Here is a 22,090-nt window from a genome sequence, read left to right as displayed (position 1 = left end):
GGATTCTTAATGATCCCCCTCGGGCATACAACACAAATCTCATGTTTCCTTTACTACTGCTCTACTCTCACCTATTCATCACCTTTGTATACATTTTTTATTCTATCCTAAACTTTGCTATATTGTGTTTTTTCATAGCCTGCATTGGAAAAACTCCTTCCAAGGTCTTAACCCCCTGTTCTGCGTCTAACGATGCTTGACTCCCTCCAGCTTTTAATTTTTATGTTCCCTACTTAGCGTTCTGGTTCCGACATTCTCATAAGCCTTCTTTTTTCTGCTCATACTCTACTGATCTTCTAGCAGAAGGTTTTATTTGTTTACCTGCTTAAATATACTATCACTGCAACACCATATTTAATTTGAACATTTAATCCAATTGGTGGAATGTGATAATATAGTTATTAGAAAAACAAGTATTTCTAAAAGAAAATTCCACGTTGGAAATAAGGTTTTCTAGTGGCATGGTGACATCTTGTCCTCCCATCTGATCTACACGTATATGTATTTAAATGATACTCACTGAGCTCTTGTCCATACTTGCTACAGTCGACAAAGTGGATATCGGAGCCTCAAGCATGAAGCGGTCCAGAAAGGTTAGGGCATCAGATGTGATCCAGGAAGCCTTGGCATCTTTCCCTGTGTACAATCAAAACATAGATATTGTAAAAGTAAGAACAGATACGATATAAGAAAATATATAAGACCTCGGATCACCTTTGCAGCTACCTAAATGCAGACATGGCCTGATATTATTTATTACTTTGCTGGTTCCCAGCTGGACGGCTTTCAAAACTGAAGGCTAAGTACTTCTCTTTTCCACGCAGAGTAATCTGAAAATCAATTATAATAAGTTGAAGTTGATATCCTATTAGACCTACTGTTGGGGTCAAAGAGGATAGCAATTGCCACTTAAAATCACAGTTTTCAACTTTCTAGGAAACCAGGAAACATCACAGTTGATTGAAGAAAGACAACATTTTTTGGGCAGTGTGACACATTTCCTGTTGGTCTGAGGCTAAGTTGCCACTGCTTGCCTGCACAGTTGGTCAGGAATGCTTTAACTTTGCTCTGCGCGACCCAGGAAGGTCAACTCAAAGCCTTAAAAAATGTATTCAGGTCTCCCTTTCAGATATTTTTCATCCTGACGCGAAACTGATTCTCTAGAGTAAGAACAAAAATGTAATGAACATGGTGACCGACTTGTCTTGTTTAAGCTCATGAGATATCCTGACATGTGAACATTAAACTCTGATGTGATTCAGATGTTCCTGGAATAATCCTTCACACAAAGGGGGCCACAGGAAGGACACAAAAAAGTTTTTATATGTGCTGCATTATGCAGTTTACATGAAACATCAAATCGCCATGAATGTTTGTTTAAGTGGGGGGTCTCACCTGGTTTTTTGACCGGCTGCAGGAGGGGTCACGCTGCCCCAGTGACCAGACGCCGACCAGACGCCGAGCTGCATTTCCACCGCGCCGCTGGGTCCCTGACGTTGTGGTCGCGGAGAGGAGCGGACCACAACTCCCAGCTTGCCCGGGCCACTGCATCGCCCACTTCCTGTGGACAGCGCCAGGAGGCGCACAAAAGGAGACGGCTCCCGGAGCTGAGCGGGGGTCTCACCTGGTTTTTTGACCGGCTGCAGGAGGGGTCACGCTGCCCCAGTGACCAGATGCCGACCAGACGCCGAGCTGCATTTCCACCGCGCCGCTGGGTCCCTGACGTTGTGGTCGCGGAGAGGAGTGGACCACAACTCCCAGCTTGCCCGGGCCACTGCACCGCCCACTTCCTGTGGACAGCGCCAGGAGGCGCACAAAAGGAGACGGCTCCTGGAGCTGAGCGGGGGTCTCACCTGGTTTTTTGACCAGCTGCAGGAGGGGTCACGCTGCCCCAGTGACCAGACGCCGACCAGACGCCGAGCTGCATTTCCACCGCGCGGCTGGGTCCCTGACGTTGTGGTCGCGGAGAGGAGCGGACCACAACTCCCAGCTTGCCCGGGCCACTGCACCGCCCACTTCCTGTGGACAGCGCCAGGAGGCGCACAAAAGGAGACGGCTCCCGGAGCTGAGCGGGGGTCTCACCTGGTTTTTTGACCGGCTGCAGGAGGGGTCACGCTGCCCCAGTGACCAGACGCCGACCAGACGCCGAGCTGCATTTCCACCGCGCCGCTGGGTCCCTGACGTTGTGGTCGCGGAGAGGAGCGGACCACAACTCCCAGCTTGCCCGGGCCACTGCACCGCCCACTTCCTGTGGACAGCGCCAGGAGGCGCACAAAAGGAGACGGCTACCTCCGCCTCGCGGACGCGCGCGGGCGTCGCCGGGCGGAGCCCGGGCAGAGGGTGGGCCGTCTAAGGCCGTCCAAGGACGACCAGGGACGGGACGGGCTACATCCCTGACAGCATGGGTAAGCGTAAATTAGTTACTCCGGTGATGGGAGAAGTTAAAGCCAAGGTCCCTAAATATACGACCAGCATAATTACATACTTGACATCAAAAGTGGACGAATTATCCACCAAGATAGCTGTTTCTGAACGTGCACTGGGCCTTGAAACTACATCCGGAAGCACTAGTTCTACAATTTCCTCGCCCATTAGCTGTGTTCCACTGGAGCAGAGGGTCATAATTGAATCATGCCGGACAAATTTGGCGCAGACTCCCACAGTATTGCCTTCTCCAGTACTTCCTATTACTGTTATACCGCCTTTAACTGAGGTCATGGGTGACAAAGAAAATGCGGCCAACACTCAATCTGGGGGCCAGCGGGCTTCTTACATCACCGAGGAGGGTCTCACGCAACTTCTGGAAAAACTTTTCTCTGATAGGCTAGAATCGGCCTTAATTCAGATTGCAACAGATATAACTGAGACTCTGAAGGATTGTGTTAATAACTTGTTGAAAAAATGTGAACGCATTAATGATTTTCTGATTAGTCAAGCCCCTGCACCCCCATTACTAAATTTGAAATGTCCCCATGTCCCCCAGGTTCCAGCACCTATAGAAATTGACCCTCCATCTAACCCAGTATTAAATATGCCTACAGAAAATTCTGTGTCTGCTAAAGGGAAGGTTGTAAATGGAAGATATACGCCTATGCCGCCAACAATGCCTAACCGTATTTTACTGGAAAAGCCATTAGATCTTCCGGGAGACCGGATGGGCAGGGTACCTCCAGTGCACCTACCCCCTGATGCAACACCTTTTGTAGCCGTTCTGGTTAATGTACCCAAATTAGATGTGGGGGAGGTAGAACATCATGAAACGCTGCGTAACCATACGGAAAAATGGTGCAATGCAAATTGCACGGGTGAAGGTAACATCACAGCTAATATTCTGATGTGTAGAAGGGTCAATTGGGTGGGCAAAACTAAGAAGTGTGTGGCAGGCGACTGTGTTATAGTTAATTTTAAATCTCGTGATGTCATAAGCCGCCTCTTCTGGGATGCTTCCCCTTTGGATTCATTAGGCAAGGGTGTGCGCGCTATGCCGCTGGGCTTTTTCTATCCACCTGCACTCATGACAGCCGGAGGCGGGCATGGTAGGTTACAGCTAAATACCAACCATGGGTTACTGGCCAAACAAAATTTCCCTCCTCAAGGGAATGAATGGGTGACAAAGAAAGCCAGGGGCGGCGGTGTAGTTACTTCTGCAAGGCACGTACACCCAGATAACTTGCCACTCTCAAACAGATTCGCGGCTCTCGCTAATCATGACAATATGGATTGACTAGAGCCCGAGCAAATAAATCTGCCAGCTAATGCCCTGGATGACTTCACTAACATCCTCACCCCCTGTAACACTGTTAACATCCCCACTCCCTGTAATGTTGCATCCAATGAAGGGGAGGTGAAAACAGAGCGAGATAATAGAAAAGCTAGGATCTTGTCCTGGAACATTGCTGGCTTACGTGCCAAACAGGATGACCCGATTTGGTTGGGTAAGCTGAAAGAACACGACATAGTAGCCATGCAGGAAACATGGGCAAGGGAAAACTCATTTTGGCTGGATGGTTACTCTTCATTTTTTGTCAAAGCACAGTGCACCCCTGTGGGAAGGGACATAGGCGGCCTGATGTTTCTGGTGTCTCTCAAAATAGCTGGGAGTGTGAGGGAAATTCCTAGCTCCTCACATTATTTTCAGCTCTTAGAGATCCGCCACTCAGACAAAAATAAGACAGTTCTTATTAACTGTTATAACTCTTTGCAGGGCGGACCCCAAAACTTTGTTTTAGATAGCTTAAGTTCATTTGTAACTGATTACATGTCAAAACAAACCACTTTTGTGCAAATTATTTTAATGGGTGATTTTAACGTTCACTTGTGCGATTCACATTGCCAGATCAAAGATTTTAATGGGCCTGATCTTACGACTCCTCCACACTTTGAGCATAATTTGAAGGGATCAGCAATGGAACATTTGTTATCAGCAAATGATCTGTATGAACCAGGCTTCTCTGACCCAAATGATCGTGTGGTCACTTATAATGCAAGGGGTAGTGAATCTATCATTGATTACATTTTTTTGTCCCCAGGGCTTCTTCATTATGTTCACTTTTATAACGCCATTGAAAGTGGATTCAGTGACCACAATCCTGTGTGCTTAATCCTGGATGGGTCGCTTGGACTGCTCAAGGGGGTTTTGTTGGCCACTTCCGTGAAGCACGTAAAGAGCAAAGACCAAGGGAGGCGATTAAAATGGTCCAAAGTCTGTCCAGAGGACTTTTTAAACCTCATTGAACAAGATATGATGGTGGAATTTCAGATCTGTAGGGACCCTGCAAGGGGGGATAAAGAGACTATTGTCGCCTTTGAGGCTATCTGCTCGAGGGTGGAAGAAGAACTTACACTTAGTCCAAAAAGGGGACCTGCCCCAGTCTCCGGTTGGTTCGACCACTCTTGTTCAAAAGCTCATTCTGCATTGATAGCAGCGCTTAAACATTCCCCTAGAAATAAGTTAGTGATAGCGCAGTTAAGGAAAAAATATGCTGAGGCGGTAAAGTCACGTAAAAAAGCCGTAAAAGAAGAAGCCTGGTACGCTCTGATGGACTCGACCACCCTTAAACACAGCTCCAAATTCTGGGCCATAATAAATAATCCCATATTTGCCCAAACACGTAACATAGATCTTGAGGCAAATATATCAGAATCAGAGTGGCTTAACCATTTCTCAGTTATCTATGGGAGCAATCAAGTTTATGAAACATTTTGTATACCAGGTTATTCTGACATGCAACCCATTTTAGATTTTACTGAAAATGAAGTTAAGGTTGCGATAACTGGGTCCGCTAAGAACAAAGCCCCGGGACCCGATGGGGTCCCTCTGGACTTATATAAATCAAACCCAGAGATGTGGGCAACCATATTAACGAATGTTTTTAATCATGTACTTGTAGGGGGATTCCCTAGCACCTGGGCATGTTCAATCATTGTCCCAATTTTTTAAAAAGGACTAAGAAGCGACCCCAAATGCTATCGCCCCATATCTTTGTTGGATTCTTCCATGAAGATCCTGGGTAAAGTACTGTTGGCGAAAATCAACATATGGACATTAGAGAATGATATTTTGTCCAATGCCCAGTATGGTTTCCGGTCAGGCAGAGGGACAGAGGACCAATGCCTAAACTTGCACATGATAATTTCCAAATACACAAAGGCAAAGCAGGGGACCATTTTTGTTGCTTACATGGATCTATCTATTGTAATCAAAGATGATGCGTAGTCAGGGTCTAGTAGTCCATTAAGTATATTAATTCATTAGTACAGGAAGATGGTAAGTCCAGTTAATATTTCAGTAATAGCCTATGTGAACACCTAAGTATATGCCTAGGTATTTGCCCCACCAGGAGCAAGGTCCTCTCTGCTCAGCCCATCTCACCAACTGATCTTGTCACATACAAAACCACCCTAACATTCTACATGACATCATAGCAGGCTGAGCAGGTAAAGCAGAGAGACACCATAGAGGGAATGCATCCAGTAGAGTAAGACTACAACACATCTCCCCCATTATAATAATGGAAATCAAAGAGAGAGAGAATGTGAAACTGTAGGACACATGTGAAGCAAAAGAAGGAATAACAGTTAAACGTAAGGTAATAATATAGTGGAACAAAATAGTGTAGCGGAACAACAAAAGAGAGGAAAAATGCATGAAATTAAATATACCATACAACTCATCCTTCTCCTTTGATAACGCACATACACTCATCCTTCCCCCTTACTCAACAATGCATTGAGATGGCAAAATGCACAAGTCAGAAAGGAGGATGCACTACTAAAATAATTAGAACACCCTATTCTCAGATAAGATAAGGAAAAACAAGGAATGCTAGACAAAAGATATAATCAAAAAACTAAAAACAATGGCGTTTCTAAAAGGTAACACACCACATGTTGTAAAAAAAACGCCACATGACAGGTCCAACACCCATAGAAAGGTAACAGTAAAACAAAAACTGTTAAATTTTGGGTACTAAAACTCACGGCAAACGTGACACGGTTCATTCTAAAACAAATCAAATATGCCATGCCAACTATAAATGAAAAAACAACAACTCAAACAAACATACTCCGAGCTATATCAGCCCAAAGGTAACCCACCTTGGGCACTCCTTCACCCGAAGGACAACAAAATAAGGGAAAAGAAACAATCCCAAGTTATTCTAAATTTTGGGGATTGCAACACCCAAAGGAAACAAAAATCGCCATGCCCATGGCAAACATCAGATAGGGAAAACTGAACCCTAGGAAAACCAAATGTGGATACAAAAGATCCACGACATGCTAAAATAAGGAAAACTTTAAAATTTTGTGACACACATGTTCAACTGGATGAGGGACACTCCACCAAAGTCAAAAATACAGCACAAACACCTAACATCCACAACTCTAGGAAACAAAAACAAACTACAATTGACTAGCAAATTAAGAATGTCTCATGTTCCATTGAGCTGTCAACAAAAAGGAATGTTGTGAATGCGGGAAGATTCGCGACTTCCTCCACGAAAACAACAACACTACTACCAACGTCATAACAAACATATAACTGCAACATGACCCATCCAGATATTAAAATTACATGGTAAATAGAACATAATAAACTAAAACAATAAACGTGGTCACCGTAGTCTAAGATGAGCGATACCTCACCCGAAAGTCCAGTCCAATGAAGATGAGCGATACCTCACCCGAAAGTCCAGTCAGCAAAACAGAAGATCAAATCCATGGAAGTCTAATTCACTATTCATTTATCTAAAATTCAAATGTTGCAGGTAAAATCCAGCGTAGGTAGAGATTTGCGCCACAAGCAGCATCATCAACACGGGAAGTGTAGATTCATCATGAAATCCTCATTAGCGCTTGTAAATCTGGATTTGCGCATGTAAAACAAGTTTGCCACAACTATAATAGAGTTAGTCTTCACGTAAATGAGATGCGCTTGCGATGTATCTGCTTGTCAAGCTTGGATGTGAAACGTCGTGAACTGAGGATGACAAAAGGAATTCATCCCAACGTCCCAAAATGGCCGCCATAGCGTCGTTGAGCGTCGCTTTCTATAGGAATTGGGTCTCGTTTTTTACCCATGAATCCCCATCACCAACACTCTGATGAACCGCAAAGACGTCATCAGATGGATTCTAACAGGGGAAAGAGGAGAAGCTCCGCTGACCAACCGTCACCGACTCGAGAGAAGGTGAGTTGGTGGACTTGAAAGAAACGCTGGTCCTATATTACGATACGAAGTCTATTCCAATGCCAGGACGCCACAATCACTGACGCGTATACGTTTGCAAGGTGTAAAATCTCTCTACCGGCAATGAAAGTCAAGAAACCCAAATCTTTGTGGAGGCATATGAAGTCAGCTCACACAGCGCTACGCTCCCACAGCGCTTCAGCTCACACAGCGCTACGCTCCCACAGCGCTTCTGCTCACACAGCGCTGCTCTCCCACAGTGCTTCAGCTTACACAGTGCTACGCTTCCACAGCGCCTCATGTCATACGGCGCTGCTGTATACTTAGAATTAATCACTTCATGCGCCGTTTTAATTTGCTGCGTGTTTTTTTTTTTAAGTCAGTAAACATCAGTTTAACTCTTCCTCTAAACGATCAGTAGCTGCGTGTACATTCCAAAAGGTTGAACATTTGCTGCAATTAATATTTCCCAAATAAAACGATGTTGCGCTTACCCTGTCTGCTTTGAAGATCACTGGCACATCCACGTTGGGCCGACCGGTCTTTGGTCACTGGTGGGGCATGTGGAGAGCCAGTTTGCTTCTACTTTGCGCGTTACTTCTTTTCTTATGTTTCTTTATTTCTGGGAGTTTCAGCTTCATTTTCCTGTGATTCTCTAGTTCCATATGTTCAAATCCAATCAATGTTGATCGCGTAGGTTCTCCTCGCCGTCGCCAGCCTATGTGAACACCTAAGTATATGCCTAGGTATTTGCTCCACCAGGAGCAAGGTCCTCTCTGCTCAGCCCATCTCACCAACTGATCTTGTCACATACAAAACCACCCTAACATTCTACATGACATCATAGCAGGCTGAGCAGGTAAAGCAGAGAGACACCATAGAGGGAATGCATCCAGTAGAGTAAGACTACAACACTATCCACAGCATTCGATTTAGTGAACAGAGCCAAGCTGTGGGGCATGTTATTAAAAATGGGTTTGGATCCTCCTTTGATCCACTTTTTGGCTGAACTCCACAAGGACTTAAAGGCTTCCATTAGAATGGACCAAGATGGACATCGCACAGCATGGTTTAAATCAGGCAGGGGTGTGCGGCAAGGATGCATCCTTGCCCCTATGCTGTTCACTCTATACATAAACTCTCTGGAAAAAAATCTTCTGGCTGCGTCTGCGGACACACCGCGTGCAGGAGACACTCATATTCCAGTGCTCCTGTACGCGGATGATGCCGCCTTAATAGCGAGGACACATCTGGGCCTCCAGAGACTTCTTAATGCATTCAGTGACTTTATGTCTTCTCTTGACCTTGTGGTTAATAATGCTAAATCTCATGTCATGGTTTTTGGGGCAGCTAAAAATAATATCAAATCCTTTTACTGTAAGGGGGAAGTGATCACAAACGTTAAAGCTTTCACTTACCTCGGTGTAATTTTTGACACTAAGGGCAGCTGGATACCCCAGATAACAGCAAAGACCAAAGCAGTGAGGAGCTCTGTTAACGCTATTTTGAGCTTCTCAAGGAGACTCGGGGGGAAACCAAGTGGTGCACTACTAGCTTTGTATTGGGCAAAATCATTGGCTATAGCTAGGTACGGAGCAGGATTGTGGGGATATGTAAAAACTGAAACCATTCAAATTGAGGTTAATAAGTTTTTCTGTTCTATATTAGGACTCCCCTCATCAACAGCCACTTTTTCTGTCCATCAGGAGCTTGGAGTAGGATACATTACTGATACCCTCTCTTTGGCACCCATTCTTTTGTGGATAAGGGTGTGGATTAATAACAACTTAGGTCTCAACCACAAAATTCTGATGGATTGTTTAAAACTTGATAAATATAAAGATATTGCTTGGTTGGCATATATTTATAAGTGCTCTGCAGAACTTGGACGCCCGGAGATTTTCTCCTCCCCGCTTGACCTAAAAAAAGCAGACCTAACCTGGGTTAAGGAAAACTTTTACAAGCTTAAGTCCTTGGAGAGAGAACAACCTCAGTTAACAAAACCCAGGGTTAGAGCACATTATATGACAATCACCTGTATAGCCATCCAACCGTATCTTGCCGTAGTTAACATTCCGTTTCACAGGTGGCTTCTTGTTAAGTTTAGATTTAACCAGATTTACTTGGTACTCTGTGATAGACAGGGTTGGTTCGAGCCTGAGGATGCACCCGTATGCAATTGCGACAATTTTTCCACTCAAGACAATATGCACCTTATGTTGTTCTGCCCTTTTTATCATGTTCCTAGGCAGAAGTACCTGTTACCTTTGTTGAAGGGGAAAGCTTTTATGCAAGCAAAACCAGCTCTTCTATTTTTACAAATGCTTGATTCGCCCTTGGTAATGTTCAGTGTGGCAAACTTCCTTGTTGCTGCTGTGCGGATTAGGAAGAGGAAATTACAAGCTTAATAGTGTGGACTGTGATGAACGTGGTATATCTTGCTTTTTTGCACATGATGAGTTCTTTTTAATCTGATCTTTTTATTGTTTTTAGATTGCATTGTATTGTATGAAATTTTTAAATATGCACTTGGATTGACTTTTAACTGTTGTAGTATGCTTTTATGATTTTTAACAAAATCGAATAAAGTGGTTTTTGACTTGACTTGACTTGTTTAAGTGCAGGATGGTGTCCCTCCTGCACATAAACAATCTAAACAAATGATGATTTGCAACTTCTATGTGTGCTGCACAATGCAGCACACATAGGAGTTACAAATCACCAAAAGTGATTGTTTATGTGCAGGAAGGCACACTTTACTGCACATAAACAACAATTCCTTCAATGCAGGTACCCTTGCACTATGGTGTAAGCATGCCTGGGTTGGCACTAGGCAGCCAAATGTAGCACCAGTGCTAGGGAAAATCAGGAGTGCGCAGTATTAAGAGAGCGGCATCAAATGGCTAATCGTGGGTTCACTGAGAAAGTTGCGGCTAAATATCATAAGAATAGAGTCTACCAGTATGAGTATGACGAGAAAATAGGATGCGTTTTTGCCCATCAGATAGCAGATAAAAAGGCGCGGAATGTCATTCAATGCATCACAGGAGACAATGGAGTCGTACATAAGTGTCTGCAGCTCATCGCTGATCAATTTGCCACTTTCTATCAAAGGATCTATAGCAAACCAGGTATTATTGAAGATCAGGTTATAGCCAGCTATTTGGCCGAGAGACAGATCCCCGGTTAAATTGCATACACTCTTACGTACTAGCTGCAAAGGTGGAGATAGGCGAAGTGGAGGCAGCAGTGAGTAACAGCATCAGGGAAAGCTACTGGGGATGATAGTATCCCCCTGAACCTGTATGAAGTATTCATAGATATTCTAGCCCCTGAATCCCTAGAACTGACAAACTACATATACAGTGGCGGGGAAGCTCCAGCATCACGGGGAGTGATGAATATAGCAGTTTTTTCTTAAGAAGGGTAAATCACCGGAAGACAGAGGGTCCTACCGTCCAATTTCCTTGATAAACGCAGATGCAAAGATATTTTCAAAAATGTGTCTGGCCACTTTTATGCATGAGTTGTCTCTAAACAACAAAATGGGTTTGTGCCTGGAAGAGACACGATGGTGCATTTCAATACTGCCATCTCTGCCTTTGATGTTGCTGGTAAAATACAAGAACGAATAGGAATGATAATGCTAGACACATGGAAGGCCTTCGATAGAGTCACCTGGGAGGCACTCTGGGTGACCATGGGAGCGTTCAGCATTGGTGAAAAGTATATAGCCCTAATGCAGAAGTTATATACCGAGCCAAGGGCCAAAATTGGCTGAGCTGGTAAAGTCGCCTCTTTATTTCCCATATTTAGGGGGGACGCAACAGGGATGTCCGTTATCACCGTTATTGTTTGCTCTCTATATTGAACCATATATTAAAGATTTGCTACTGAACAAGGACATACAGCCATTAATGCTGCATGGGGTCGAGTTTATAATAACTTTATATGTAGATGATATTGCTCTATATGCCACCAACCCATGTACTGCGACGAACTGTAGCTCTAAGGAGGCAGAAGCATTTGGGGTGTAATCCGGATACAAGTTAAATCTACGGAAAATGCAAACAATCCTGATCTATGAAATACCTACTCCATCTACGGCAGTTATGGGAGTTACTGATACTGCCACCTACTTGGAGGTTCGCTTTAGCAGCAGAGTGAAAAGTATAGTCACCCTCAATTACGAGCCACTACTAAAGTTAATCAGTGCCAAGTAGCAATGGCACGACTTCCTCTGAGTATATGGGGTAGATATTATATCATAAAAATTAATATTCTACCCAAGTTTCTTAATATTTTTTGCTCCATACCATTGTGGGTACCAGATGTGTTTTTTTGGGCGACTTGAAGGAGCTGTAGGGATTTTTTTATGGGGTTACAGGCTAGCCAGACGGGCCATTAGGTATTTGAAATTGCCATATGAGCAGGGTGGACTCAAACTGCAGGATTTTAAACTTTATTTTTGGGCTGCATTATTTGGCCGAATTCAGGGCTTATTGAATGGGGATAACTTGAGGGAGTGGACAGCTGGTTATCAATTAGCATTAGGACAAGATATCAGATATGCAATGCATAAGCTTACAGATCCTAATTATTTCAAAATGGTAAGATTTAAGGTGATTCGAGATGTGGTTCAAGTCTGGCGTGAAATATGTATTAAGTTTTCTTTGCCAACTATTCACGCAATTATTCTATTGTGGGGTGATCCAATTCTCCCGAATATCTTTCATGACAATGTGGAGCGAGTCTGGGGAGATAAAGGGCTACAAAAGCTGTGCCATTCATATGATAGTCAGGGTGTACGATCTTTTGCTGCATTACAGGAAACATTTGGTCTACCTCAAAAATCCCTTTTTAAATATCTTCAGGTCAGGGACTATCTTATTCACAAATACGAATTTAATAACTACCAGGAGATTTCCGGAGTTTATACATTACTCTATCAATCTTCAAGATGTGGCATAGGTACATTTTATCGGGAGCTTATGTCGCATGGCGAAGATGATAGCGCACAAAATGGAGCCTGCGATTAGCAACTACAATAACAGGATTAGAATTACAAAAGGCACAGGAAACACTCGATCAAGCAATAGTTTCTGTGAACCTCAAACTGCAACAATTTAAAACGATATATATATGCATTATTATACACCGGAACGTATTTCCAAATGGGCCCCCTCTACGAATTCACCACATGTACATTGCCCAAAATGTAATCTCTATGCCGCAGACATGGTACATATGTTAATTGAATGTCCAACCCTTAAAGAATTTTGGGATAGTATATTCCGACTGCTATCCACACAGATGGGGCTGAACTTTAGCTTAAATAACAAAGCGATATTAATTGGTGTACAGAGTGGGGACAATCACAGTCTTAAATCTCTGACATCAATCATCACACTTAGTGCGCGTTTATGCATTGTGAGGGCATGGGTGGAGGTAAGACCACCTAGAGTTGCTGAATTTTGGTCATTATTCCGACAAACGTATGAGTGTGAAATGGCAATAGCCAAGGCACATGGGCCCATGCGATTTATGAAATTGGTTAAGATCTAGTCCAAACATCAATGGATGTAAGTTATCCATAGTACAAAGGCTTGAGTAGGGTATTGCTATTAGCATTGCGAATACCTATTTTCGTCTCTCTCTTTGGTACAGGTGTCTTTTTTTGTGTGTGTTTTTTCTTGATTCTCTGGTTTATCTATTGTTAATTATAGAAAGTGATGAGTTGACTTAATCCTGTAAGATGTCAAGATCCCTCTAACACAGATAAAATAACAAATTAAACAAAAAAAAGAGATTAATTTGATGCTATGCAGGGGTAACTCTCACCTCATTCATCGAGGAGATATGCGTTTTAAAAAAAGAATCTTCATTTCTCATAGATAAACAAGAAAAGTCCACGAGGCAAGATGGCGGCCGCTGCAGTGGCTGTGTGAGAAGGCTGTGGACTGCCCCGTTGTAACCTCTCACCTGTGGCTGATTTCGCCCGTCCAGGAGCTGTTGCTGGCTGTTGCCGTGTCATGATTCATGGTGGCTGACATTTGAGGTGCTTTCTGTGCGGAATAAGTTTTGGTGAGAGTCTTGAGCGGAGAGGCTCCACAGCGTCGGTGGAAAACAGCATCTTCGGCGGCTTCGCTGGCTCAGCAGAGACTTGGAGGCGGAGCCACAGAGTGAGAACCGGAAAAGTGTGGAGTGGAGCAGAGCGGAAAGTGTGTGGAGCTGAGTGGAGGGCCGATTCCCGGCTGATCCTTGGGCCGATTTTCAGGCTTTTTTTGGATTTCAAACCTCGATACTGACTTGATTGGAATCAGGGATGGATCTGGGAAATGGCTCCTAAAGGTAGAGGTGCTAAAACCCGCGGTGCTGCGGCAAATAGTTCATCCTCGACCTCTGTCCCCCCGGTGGACTTGACCAGTGGGGCGGGTACTCCTAAGACCACCCCAAATCTAAAAGATGGTGCCAAAGGGACACCGGCTCGCTGTGAGGGAGTGAATATGCGGGGATCGGTGGTACAGCCTGTGGCAGTGGGTTTGGCGGATATAGCTGGAGGTAGCGACCGTGGCGCTGCGGGACTAGAGAATGGATCTCTCCGATCACCAAGAAATGGGCAACAAGATATCTCCAAAAAAGACCGTGTAGTGCCTGCTATCTTCCATAAAAAGGTGGCACCTAGTGGCAAGGTGGGGGTCCTAGCCCAAGTTAATCAAGTAAGTCCATTCCTGAATCAAGCAGAGACACTTAATGGTTTGGAGGGTAAGAGAGCCCCTGGTTCGTTGATGGTATCAAGCGAAGTTGCTATGGAGGACTCTGCTGCTGCTAGTACTATATCAAGTAATATGGAGGGGTCATCAATTGCAGACAATGTGTATACTGTTGTCTTAGAAGGGCTGGATATGGGCAACAAAGGCCCCAGTGTACAGGAAAGATGAGCGATGCAGATTCTGCTGGGTCTGGTGGAAAATTTTACTCCATGTCGGACCACTCGACTGTTTTGGGAAATGTTTCAGAGAATGATAACGATGAGAATGGCAATGACAGCCTGAGTGTAGCCAGGGGGCCGGGGGGATGAGATAGACTCACACTTAGGTGAGGATGATTCCTCTCTGGAGCAATCTGCAAACCAAGCGACTGTGAAGAAAATACAAGAACATGGGGAACATGATATGAGGATACCTCTGGTCTAGCCTATCTTGGACAGTACACCTGGTATATACTCTGCCCAGTCAAAATCTGCTGTTGATAACCCTGATGAGGCCGCTGGTGAGATAACGCTAAACACAATTTATGAAATTATAATGGCCCACAGGGAAGAGACAAAGGCAGAAGGCTTACGCACACAGGGGGCTGTGTGTAAATTACAAAACACGGTCCGTCTCATTGTAAAATCTTGTGCTGAAATAACTACAAGGGTCGTGGATGCAGAAGAACGTATTTCCAGGGTAGAAGATTAATTGGGCAAACAGTCGACCATCACAGAGCTACAAAAGACTAGAGTGGACATTGATTGGAAGATTACAGATATGGAAAATAGATTAAGACGTAATAATCTCCGTATTTTGGATGTGCCCGAAAAGCTGGAGGGTGAAGATGTGAGACAATTTCTGGTGGAAATGTTTAAAAAAGGCCTTCCCTGATTTAAAAGACTGGAATTGGGAGGCGGAGGTTATTCGGGCACATAGATTCCCCTTTGTTATACGTACAAGAGTGGGTGGGTCTGCTGGAAAGGTACAGCCTCGCGCAATTCTAATTTGTTTGAACAACTTGCAAGGTCAGATAAGCGTCGCTCAGGAAAGGGCTGAGAATTGTTTGTGCGCCCTGATTTTTGCCCTGCTACAGTACAGCAAAGGTGGAGATTACGGCAACTAATAACAGCTTTTTAGGATAAAGGAGGGCAGGCCTTTTTACTAAATCCCGCTAAGTTAAAAGTTATCTTTAAAGGAAATACTTAATACTTTACATTAGAGATAGCCGCACAAGAATATTTGAAGACAATAACAAACGAGTAAGCGACAGCACAGAACAAGTTAGAGCATCTCTTGTGACTAGTTAATAGGCCAGTTGTTCTTTTCTCTGGGGGGTATCTTATTTTACAGCATGTTGTTAATATGTGTGCAATATTATGATATGTACGAAATGTAGTGGCGTATAGCATTCATGATGTAGTATATACAGTATAGTATCTGTCAGGTTTTTCTTTTCTTTGGGAATATGAAGTGCTAGGTGTAAGGTGCTGTAATTAATTTAGATAATTAGCTGGCAATATGAAGAAAAAAAGGAGGAAAAACATGTGGGCACTAGAGATGAAGTGTTTTTGTGACGGGTGGGCCACGGTGAGGGTTACGGGGGGGGCAGCTCACAAACACTCCCCATTACTGAGGACATGGTCCTTACGCCTCATTTTGGGTGGGGGCTGGGGTGGAGTATGTGGGGGGAGGGGTGGGAGGGGTCTGGGGAGAAAAAGAAAAATAAGTCATGAGTAAATTTTTTTGATTAAGCAACAGGTGAATGTGGCACAGGGACAAAATGTATGGAGCATAGATGACGGATAAAGGTATCAGACTTGGCTCTGTGAATGTTAAGGGCCTAAACCATCTTAATAAAAGGCAGCGTGTGGCAAGTGAGCTGCAGATGCTTCAGTGTGACTTAATGTGTCGTCAGGAGGCTCATATAGCATGGGCCAAGAGAAAAGTGTTAGCAGAGCTGGGGTATATAAGTTTTGATATGTACTGTACAATAAGTTACATCAAGGGGGGTAGTAATTTCGGCAAAAAAACAGATGGTCAGCTCTGGTAGGACATTAGCTGATAAATATGGAAGATGGGCAATAGCTGAGTGTATTTTTGGAACATCAAACTTTACAATATGTTCTATCTATGGATCAAATTTTGATGAGACAGCGGTTTTAGAGCTACTTAATGTTGAGCTGGGGCTATGGCCAACACCACTTATAATTTGCGGTGATTTTAATATCCATCTTGCACCTAACTCTTTTGGCAATTCAAATTATAGGTACATTGGCAGAAAGCCAAAAGTATACAAGGCTCTTCAATTGCTTGTTGAAGCGCATGGCCTGTTCGTTGTCTGGGCTATTTTAAGGGGAGAAAACCCAGGGTACACTTTTTACTCATGCCCGCATCAAAAACTTGTGAGGCTGGATAATTTTTTTGCTCCGGCTCATCTTTTGAAGGATGCCAAAATACAAGTGTATCCAAGGGTTACTTCAGACGATGGCCCCCTTGTATTGACTCTGGCTAGCGTTCAAATAGCCTATAAGCCACGTTGCTTTTCATTTGATAGGAAATTATTATTAGATGAAAAGTTCATTATTCATATGAATAAATGGATTGAAGATTTATTTCGGATCAACCGTGGGAGTGCAGCTGTAGGATATGTGTGGGACGCTTTTAAAGCGGCTTTTAGGGGTGAAGTTATTAGCTATGGCCTGTATACGCAAAAGCAACTTAGGAGTATTTTGCAGGAATTGTATCACGCACTGAGGCATGCAGACGAAAAGCTTATGGGGGCTATACATGATGGTGTAAATATCGGATATTTTGTAACAGAAGTTGCTAGGTGCAAGGCCAAAGTAAATCTGTATTGGAGTCAAGAGGCAGCTAAAAAGCATTTAGTGAATCAACATTTGAACTATGAATATGGAGAGGCAAGTGGTTATTGTCTGGCACAAAAGATGAGTTAAGGAAGCAGCTCAGAAAATTAGTACAGTTTGTGATTCGAGGGAGAATCGGGTAGAAACTGAGGCGGGGATACTAGAGGTTTGAAAAGACTTTTATGAAGTGTTATATTCTGGAGTAGAATATGATCAGCAAATGTTTGAGCCCCTGTCACAGCGTTTTTGTGAGCAGAATTTAGATGAGTTGGAGGCGGAGAAGCTAGAAGCACCCATAACTAGGGGTGAATTAGAAAAGGCCATAAATGAATTAGCAAACGGGAAGGCTGCAGGGCCGGATAAAATTCCGCTGGAGGTGTATAAAACTTTTTTTGGTGTCATGCAGGAAGATTTGTTAGAAATATGTAGAGAGGCTCAGGCGGGCTCATCCCTGGCAACTTGGGATGAGGCTAACATCGTTGTCTTTGCAAAAAAAGATAAGCCTCCGGAGATCCCGGCCTCATATCGCCCCATATCTCTTTTGAATGTGGATGGCAAAATATATTTAAAAATCCCCGCGACTAGACTTGCGGAGGTATAAACACCACTGGTATCAATTCGACAACATGGTTTTATACCTAAGCGGGGAACAACAAATCACGTCAACAGAGTGATAACACTTTTGGATTATGCGAACTGTGGAGGGGAACTGTTTAGCCTTATTTTATTAGATGCTGAGAAGGCTTTTGATCGAGTTTCTTGGGGGTTTCTGTGGGCGGTGATGCGGCGACGGGGGTTCAAACAGCATTTTCTTTCTGCAGTACAAACACTTTACCGCAAGCCAGTTGCTAGGATTTGTATAATGGCCCTTGAGTCCTAACCATTTTTAATCACGTGTGACACAAGACAAGGGTGTCCTTGCTCCCCTTTATTGTTTTCCCTTTATATTGATCCTTTTTTTTTAAATGTTGGAAGATAGTCCCAGGATAACGTCAGTCAGATTGCAGCAAGATCCATTTCGTGTCCTTGCCTATGCTGATGACATAGCAGTAGTAACACCAAATCCAGCAATGGCTATGCCTGAAATAGAGCAATTGGCGGTACAGCACGGGGCGGTATCTGGTTGCAAACTGAACTCTACAAAGACGCAAATCTTATGTACTAACGTACATGCATTTGTTGACCAACGGGTAGTGGAGGAAGTGGTTTATTTGGGGATTAGGATCCAGGTTTGTCTAAAGGCATTGGTTGAATCTAATTGGGGGTGGCAAGACCAGTATATTAGGATCTAACTATCAACCATACTCTAAATGTATGAATCTCTTCCCTTAATACTGATGCCTTAAGTCCAGATAATGCCCCCATTGCCCCATGGTCTTTCTCTTTCTGTACATTCTAATTTTACATTCATCTCAGTATCAGAAGTGCATTGAAGCTTTTGGATCAGTGTTTGAAAGCTCGGGAAGATCACATCTCATTGTAGCAAAGTGCACCTTTGTGGAGGGTCAATAGCTTACATGCTTACTCCGTCACTCATCTTCTATATAGATATCCGGACTCTTCTTACCCTTGCTGTCTGCCGAGGACTTCACAGTGTGGATCGTTTCAATCCATTTGAAAATGGCAACCCTGGATCCTGGGTTCATTTTGTCATAGTAGGGGACGATCAATTTCACCCTGCGCAGAAAAGACATTCTTATTCTTGGTCAAGCAAGAGTGAAATACAAATCACCTTCTCTAAAGTGAAAATACAATATTTGGGGCGAAGCTTGTGAGTCATTCCCCCTGATGAGTCTAGACCAGATGGCATGGAGAGGACAGTGCACTCTGCTTCAACCTCACAGACCTTCTAAAGTGTTTATAGTAGTTCAAAACAAAGATACTACGTATTACTATGAAATTACCCCATCACTGTTAATGAAGACTGTCCAATATCACTATCAGTCACAAGCTAATGCCAACCCTCCAATATAATCCTTGATAAGGACATAAAAGTAGAGAGAACATTATATCCAATTGTTTGTCCATTGACGCCCTAGTAAGTAGGCAGTAAAATATAGTGCCTACTCACTAGATGAAAAATTATGACCACACAAGAGTCCATATAATGGGGAAAAAGTTACTATTGCCCCTTGATATGCTACTGAACCACCGAGACCTGTATGTTTTGAGTCAAATCTTTCACCCTATTCATATCTGTGTGTGTATAGGTATGTCTATTGTTGAATCAGGCCCTATTTTGTAGAATCTCCTCCAGATGTCCAGGACCCATTATCTGAAAATTGTAAGCCTAGATATGGGAAAGTGCGGGTACATAACAAAGAATCGGTACTAATGGTATTACCTGCCCTAGATGTAATTTCTTAGAGGCAGATATCGTACACATATTTGCTACCTGCCCCCAATTGCACACTTTGATTTGTAATATAGAGCGCTTCGTGAATAGAACACTGAGCATCCAAATAACTTTAACTCCGTCAATATTATTATTGGGGTTAGGCTCAGATCCGGGAGGTACGCAGAAAGAATTTATTTTTGTGGCTACCGCAGTGTACAGATTGACAATAGCCAGAGCGTGGCTCGATAGAAATCCACCTGCTATGCAAAACTGGCTGGCTAATTTACTAGCGACCTATAACTTGGAAAAACCTATATATGCTCGGAAAGGTGCAAGAGGTAGGATGAGAGGTCTCAGAATCTGGGAGCCTATAACCAGGTGGAAAGAGAGCCTGGGTTCATAGTGAGAGATATAAGCGATTTTCTCTGGATATAATAATGTGATGATTTATTTTTCTTTATTATTATGTAACCTACAATGGATATGAAATGTTTGAATGTTTGAATGTATATTGTACAATGTGCACAGTCTGTGAAAAATAAAAAGATATTTAAAAAAAAAAAAAAAAAAGAATCTGTGCCCAAAGTAATGTTATTAATGGAACATTTCTTAGGGCCACAACACATTATAAAGGATTTCCTAAAATCTGTACAAAGGTTCAAACTATTCATAAAATCTCCAAAACCCCTGACTAAAATTCGTAGGGCGTTGGGTGGGCACCTCGTTAAAAAAAAACGTCATCCGTGTAGAGTAGGGAGGGCAGTTTGTTACCATTGATTGTTGGGACATCTGTTGTTTGGTTGGACAAGACGTTATGTAACTCATTAATATATAAAATAAATAAAAGCGGGGCAAGGACGCACCCTTGTCTAACGCCTCTACCTACTACTATGTCCCCTGAAACTGCCCCCTCCTTGCTTATTCTCACCCGAGCCCTGAGGTCCCTGTGCAAGTATGCTAAGAAATACACCATATCTTTGTCCCGCCCATAATCTAGAAGGCATTGCCAGAGCCTGGATCGATTAACAAAATCGAAAGCGGATGTGAGGTCCATAAATGCCAGGTAGAGGGGACTGTGTCTGGCGATGGTATATTTCCCTATGATTAAGTTGAGATTCAGACACTGTTTCACCGTTCCAAGATGACTTCGGAAACCCAACTGGCATTTATTTAATAAGTTTGCATCCTCAGCCCAGGTTCTAATCTTGTTAAATAAAACTCTCCCCAATATCTTAAGAGTGGTATCTATCAGGGAGATAGGTCTATAACAACTTGGTTTAGATCTATCTCCCTTTTTGAAAATGGGGACTATTACCGATGTGGACCAGGTGTTTGGGATCTTTGTTGTTGTTAAATTATTAAAAACATTACATAACAAAGGGGCCAAAAACTCTGGCCTAGATTTTATAAGGTCTATTGGAAGCCCATCCAGGCCTGGGGCTTTATTCCCCAGGCTCTGGTCTATTGCATCCTCAACTTCTGTCAGAGATATTGGGATTTGGACAAGATTATGATTTTCAAGGATGTCGTCATACTGAGACGATGAGGCATATATTTTTGAAAAATTAGCTACCCACGCTTCGCTTGTTATGTTACAGCTTAACGGGGTAGAGACAGTGCCAAACGCTCCTAGTGATCTAGCGGCTGACCAGAAACCGTTTGTATTGTTAAGCTTGGCAGCGCAGGCCAGGTTACTCCAATGCTCTTTCAAAACCACGTCCCGACTACACTTTACTGCGGTTTTATAAGTATGCCTTAGCAATCTGATAAGGTCAGGGTCTCTGGGGAAAACTAACAGGGTAGCTCTAAGTTCCCTGTTCGCCCTAGAACAGATACTATCAAACCACCTAGGGTCAGATTTAGGTGTAGCTATGGGTCTAGAAATTAATTATTTGATGCCTGCACATAATAAGGTGAAAGCAGATACTGCCACTGTGTTAAAATCTGCGAATGTCAGACAAGTCTCACAGAGTGATGGATACGTTTTTACCATCTGTTGAAACACCTTCGTGGAGTCCATACCCTTCCATTTAACTCTTGAGTTGTCAGTAGAGATGACTAGATTACCAGATCCTGGCTCCTTTCTAATTTTGGGTCTAGGGGCTGCCCTAAAAGAAACTACGATAGGATTGTGGTCCCCAAAAGTTGATGCCCTGACCTCTGCTGAAAGTAAATGATCTTCCAACTGAGTAGATATAAATACATAATCTATAGTGGACGCTCGTCCGGAACCTCTATAAGTAGGTATTGGGTTATCCTCGTTATTTACAGCTGCGATATCCATGACATTTGAAAAACTACTATTTAATAAATGGGATATTAATTTGTATCCTCTTTTGCAAGGATTAACTGAGGTATGTTTGGTGGGATTCTCAGTGTTTCCCCCTGCTATTTTAGCGTTAAAGTCTCCACCCAGACATATCCCTACCGGATTATATTTTTC

General features: G+C 43.3%; 1 protein-coding gene across 1 annotated transcript in view; it reads right to left on the bottom strand.

Moving 5' to 3' along the window:
• Positions 1–505: 505 nt before the first annotated feature.
• Positions 506–22,090, bottom strand: part of LOC144824242 (uncharacterized) — a 48,776-nt gene continuing 27,191 nt past the window's right edge. The window contains exons 4-5 of the mRNA XM_078683384.1: positions 18,877–18,986; positions 506–636 (exon numbers count right to left, since the gene is read on the bottom strand). Coding sequence (XP_078539510.1) covers positions 506–636; positions 18,877–18,986 — 241 coding nt within the window. The remainder of the gene's footprint in view (positions 637–18,876; positions 18,987–22,090) is intronic.

This window comes from Lissotriton helveticus, chromosome 3_1 (assembly GCF_964261635.1).
Source record: "Lissotriton helveticus chromosome 3_1, aLisHel1.1, whole genome shotgun sequence".
In the NCBI taxonomy this organism is placed as follows: Eukaryota; Metazoa; Chordata; class Amphibia; order Caudata; family Salamandridae; genus Lissotriton; species Lissotriton helveticus.
Note: the sequence above shows the minus strand (reverse complement) of the source record. Positions and strands in the feature narration are given on the sequence as shown.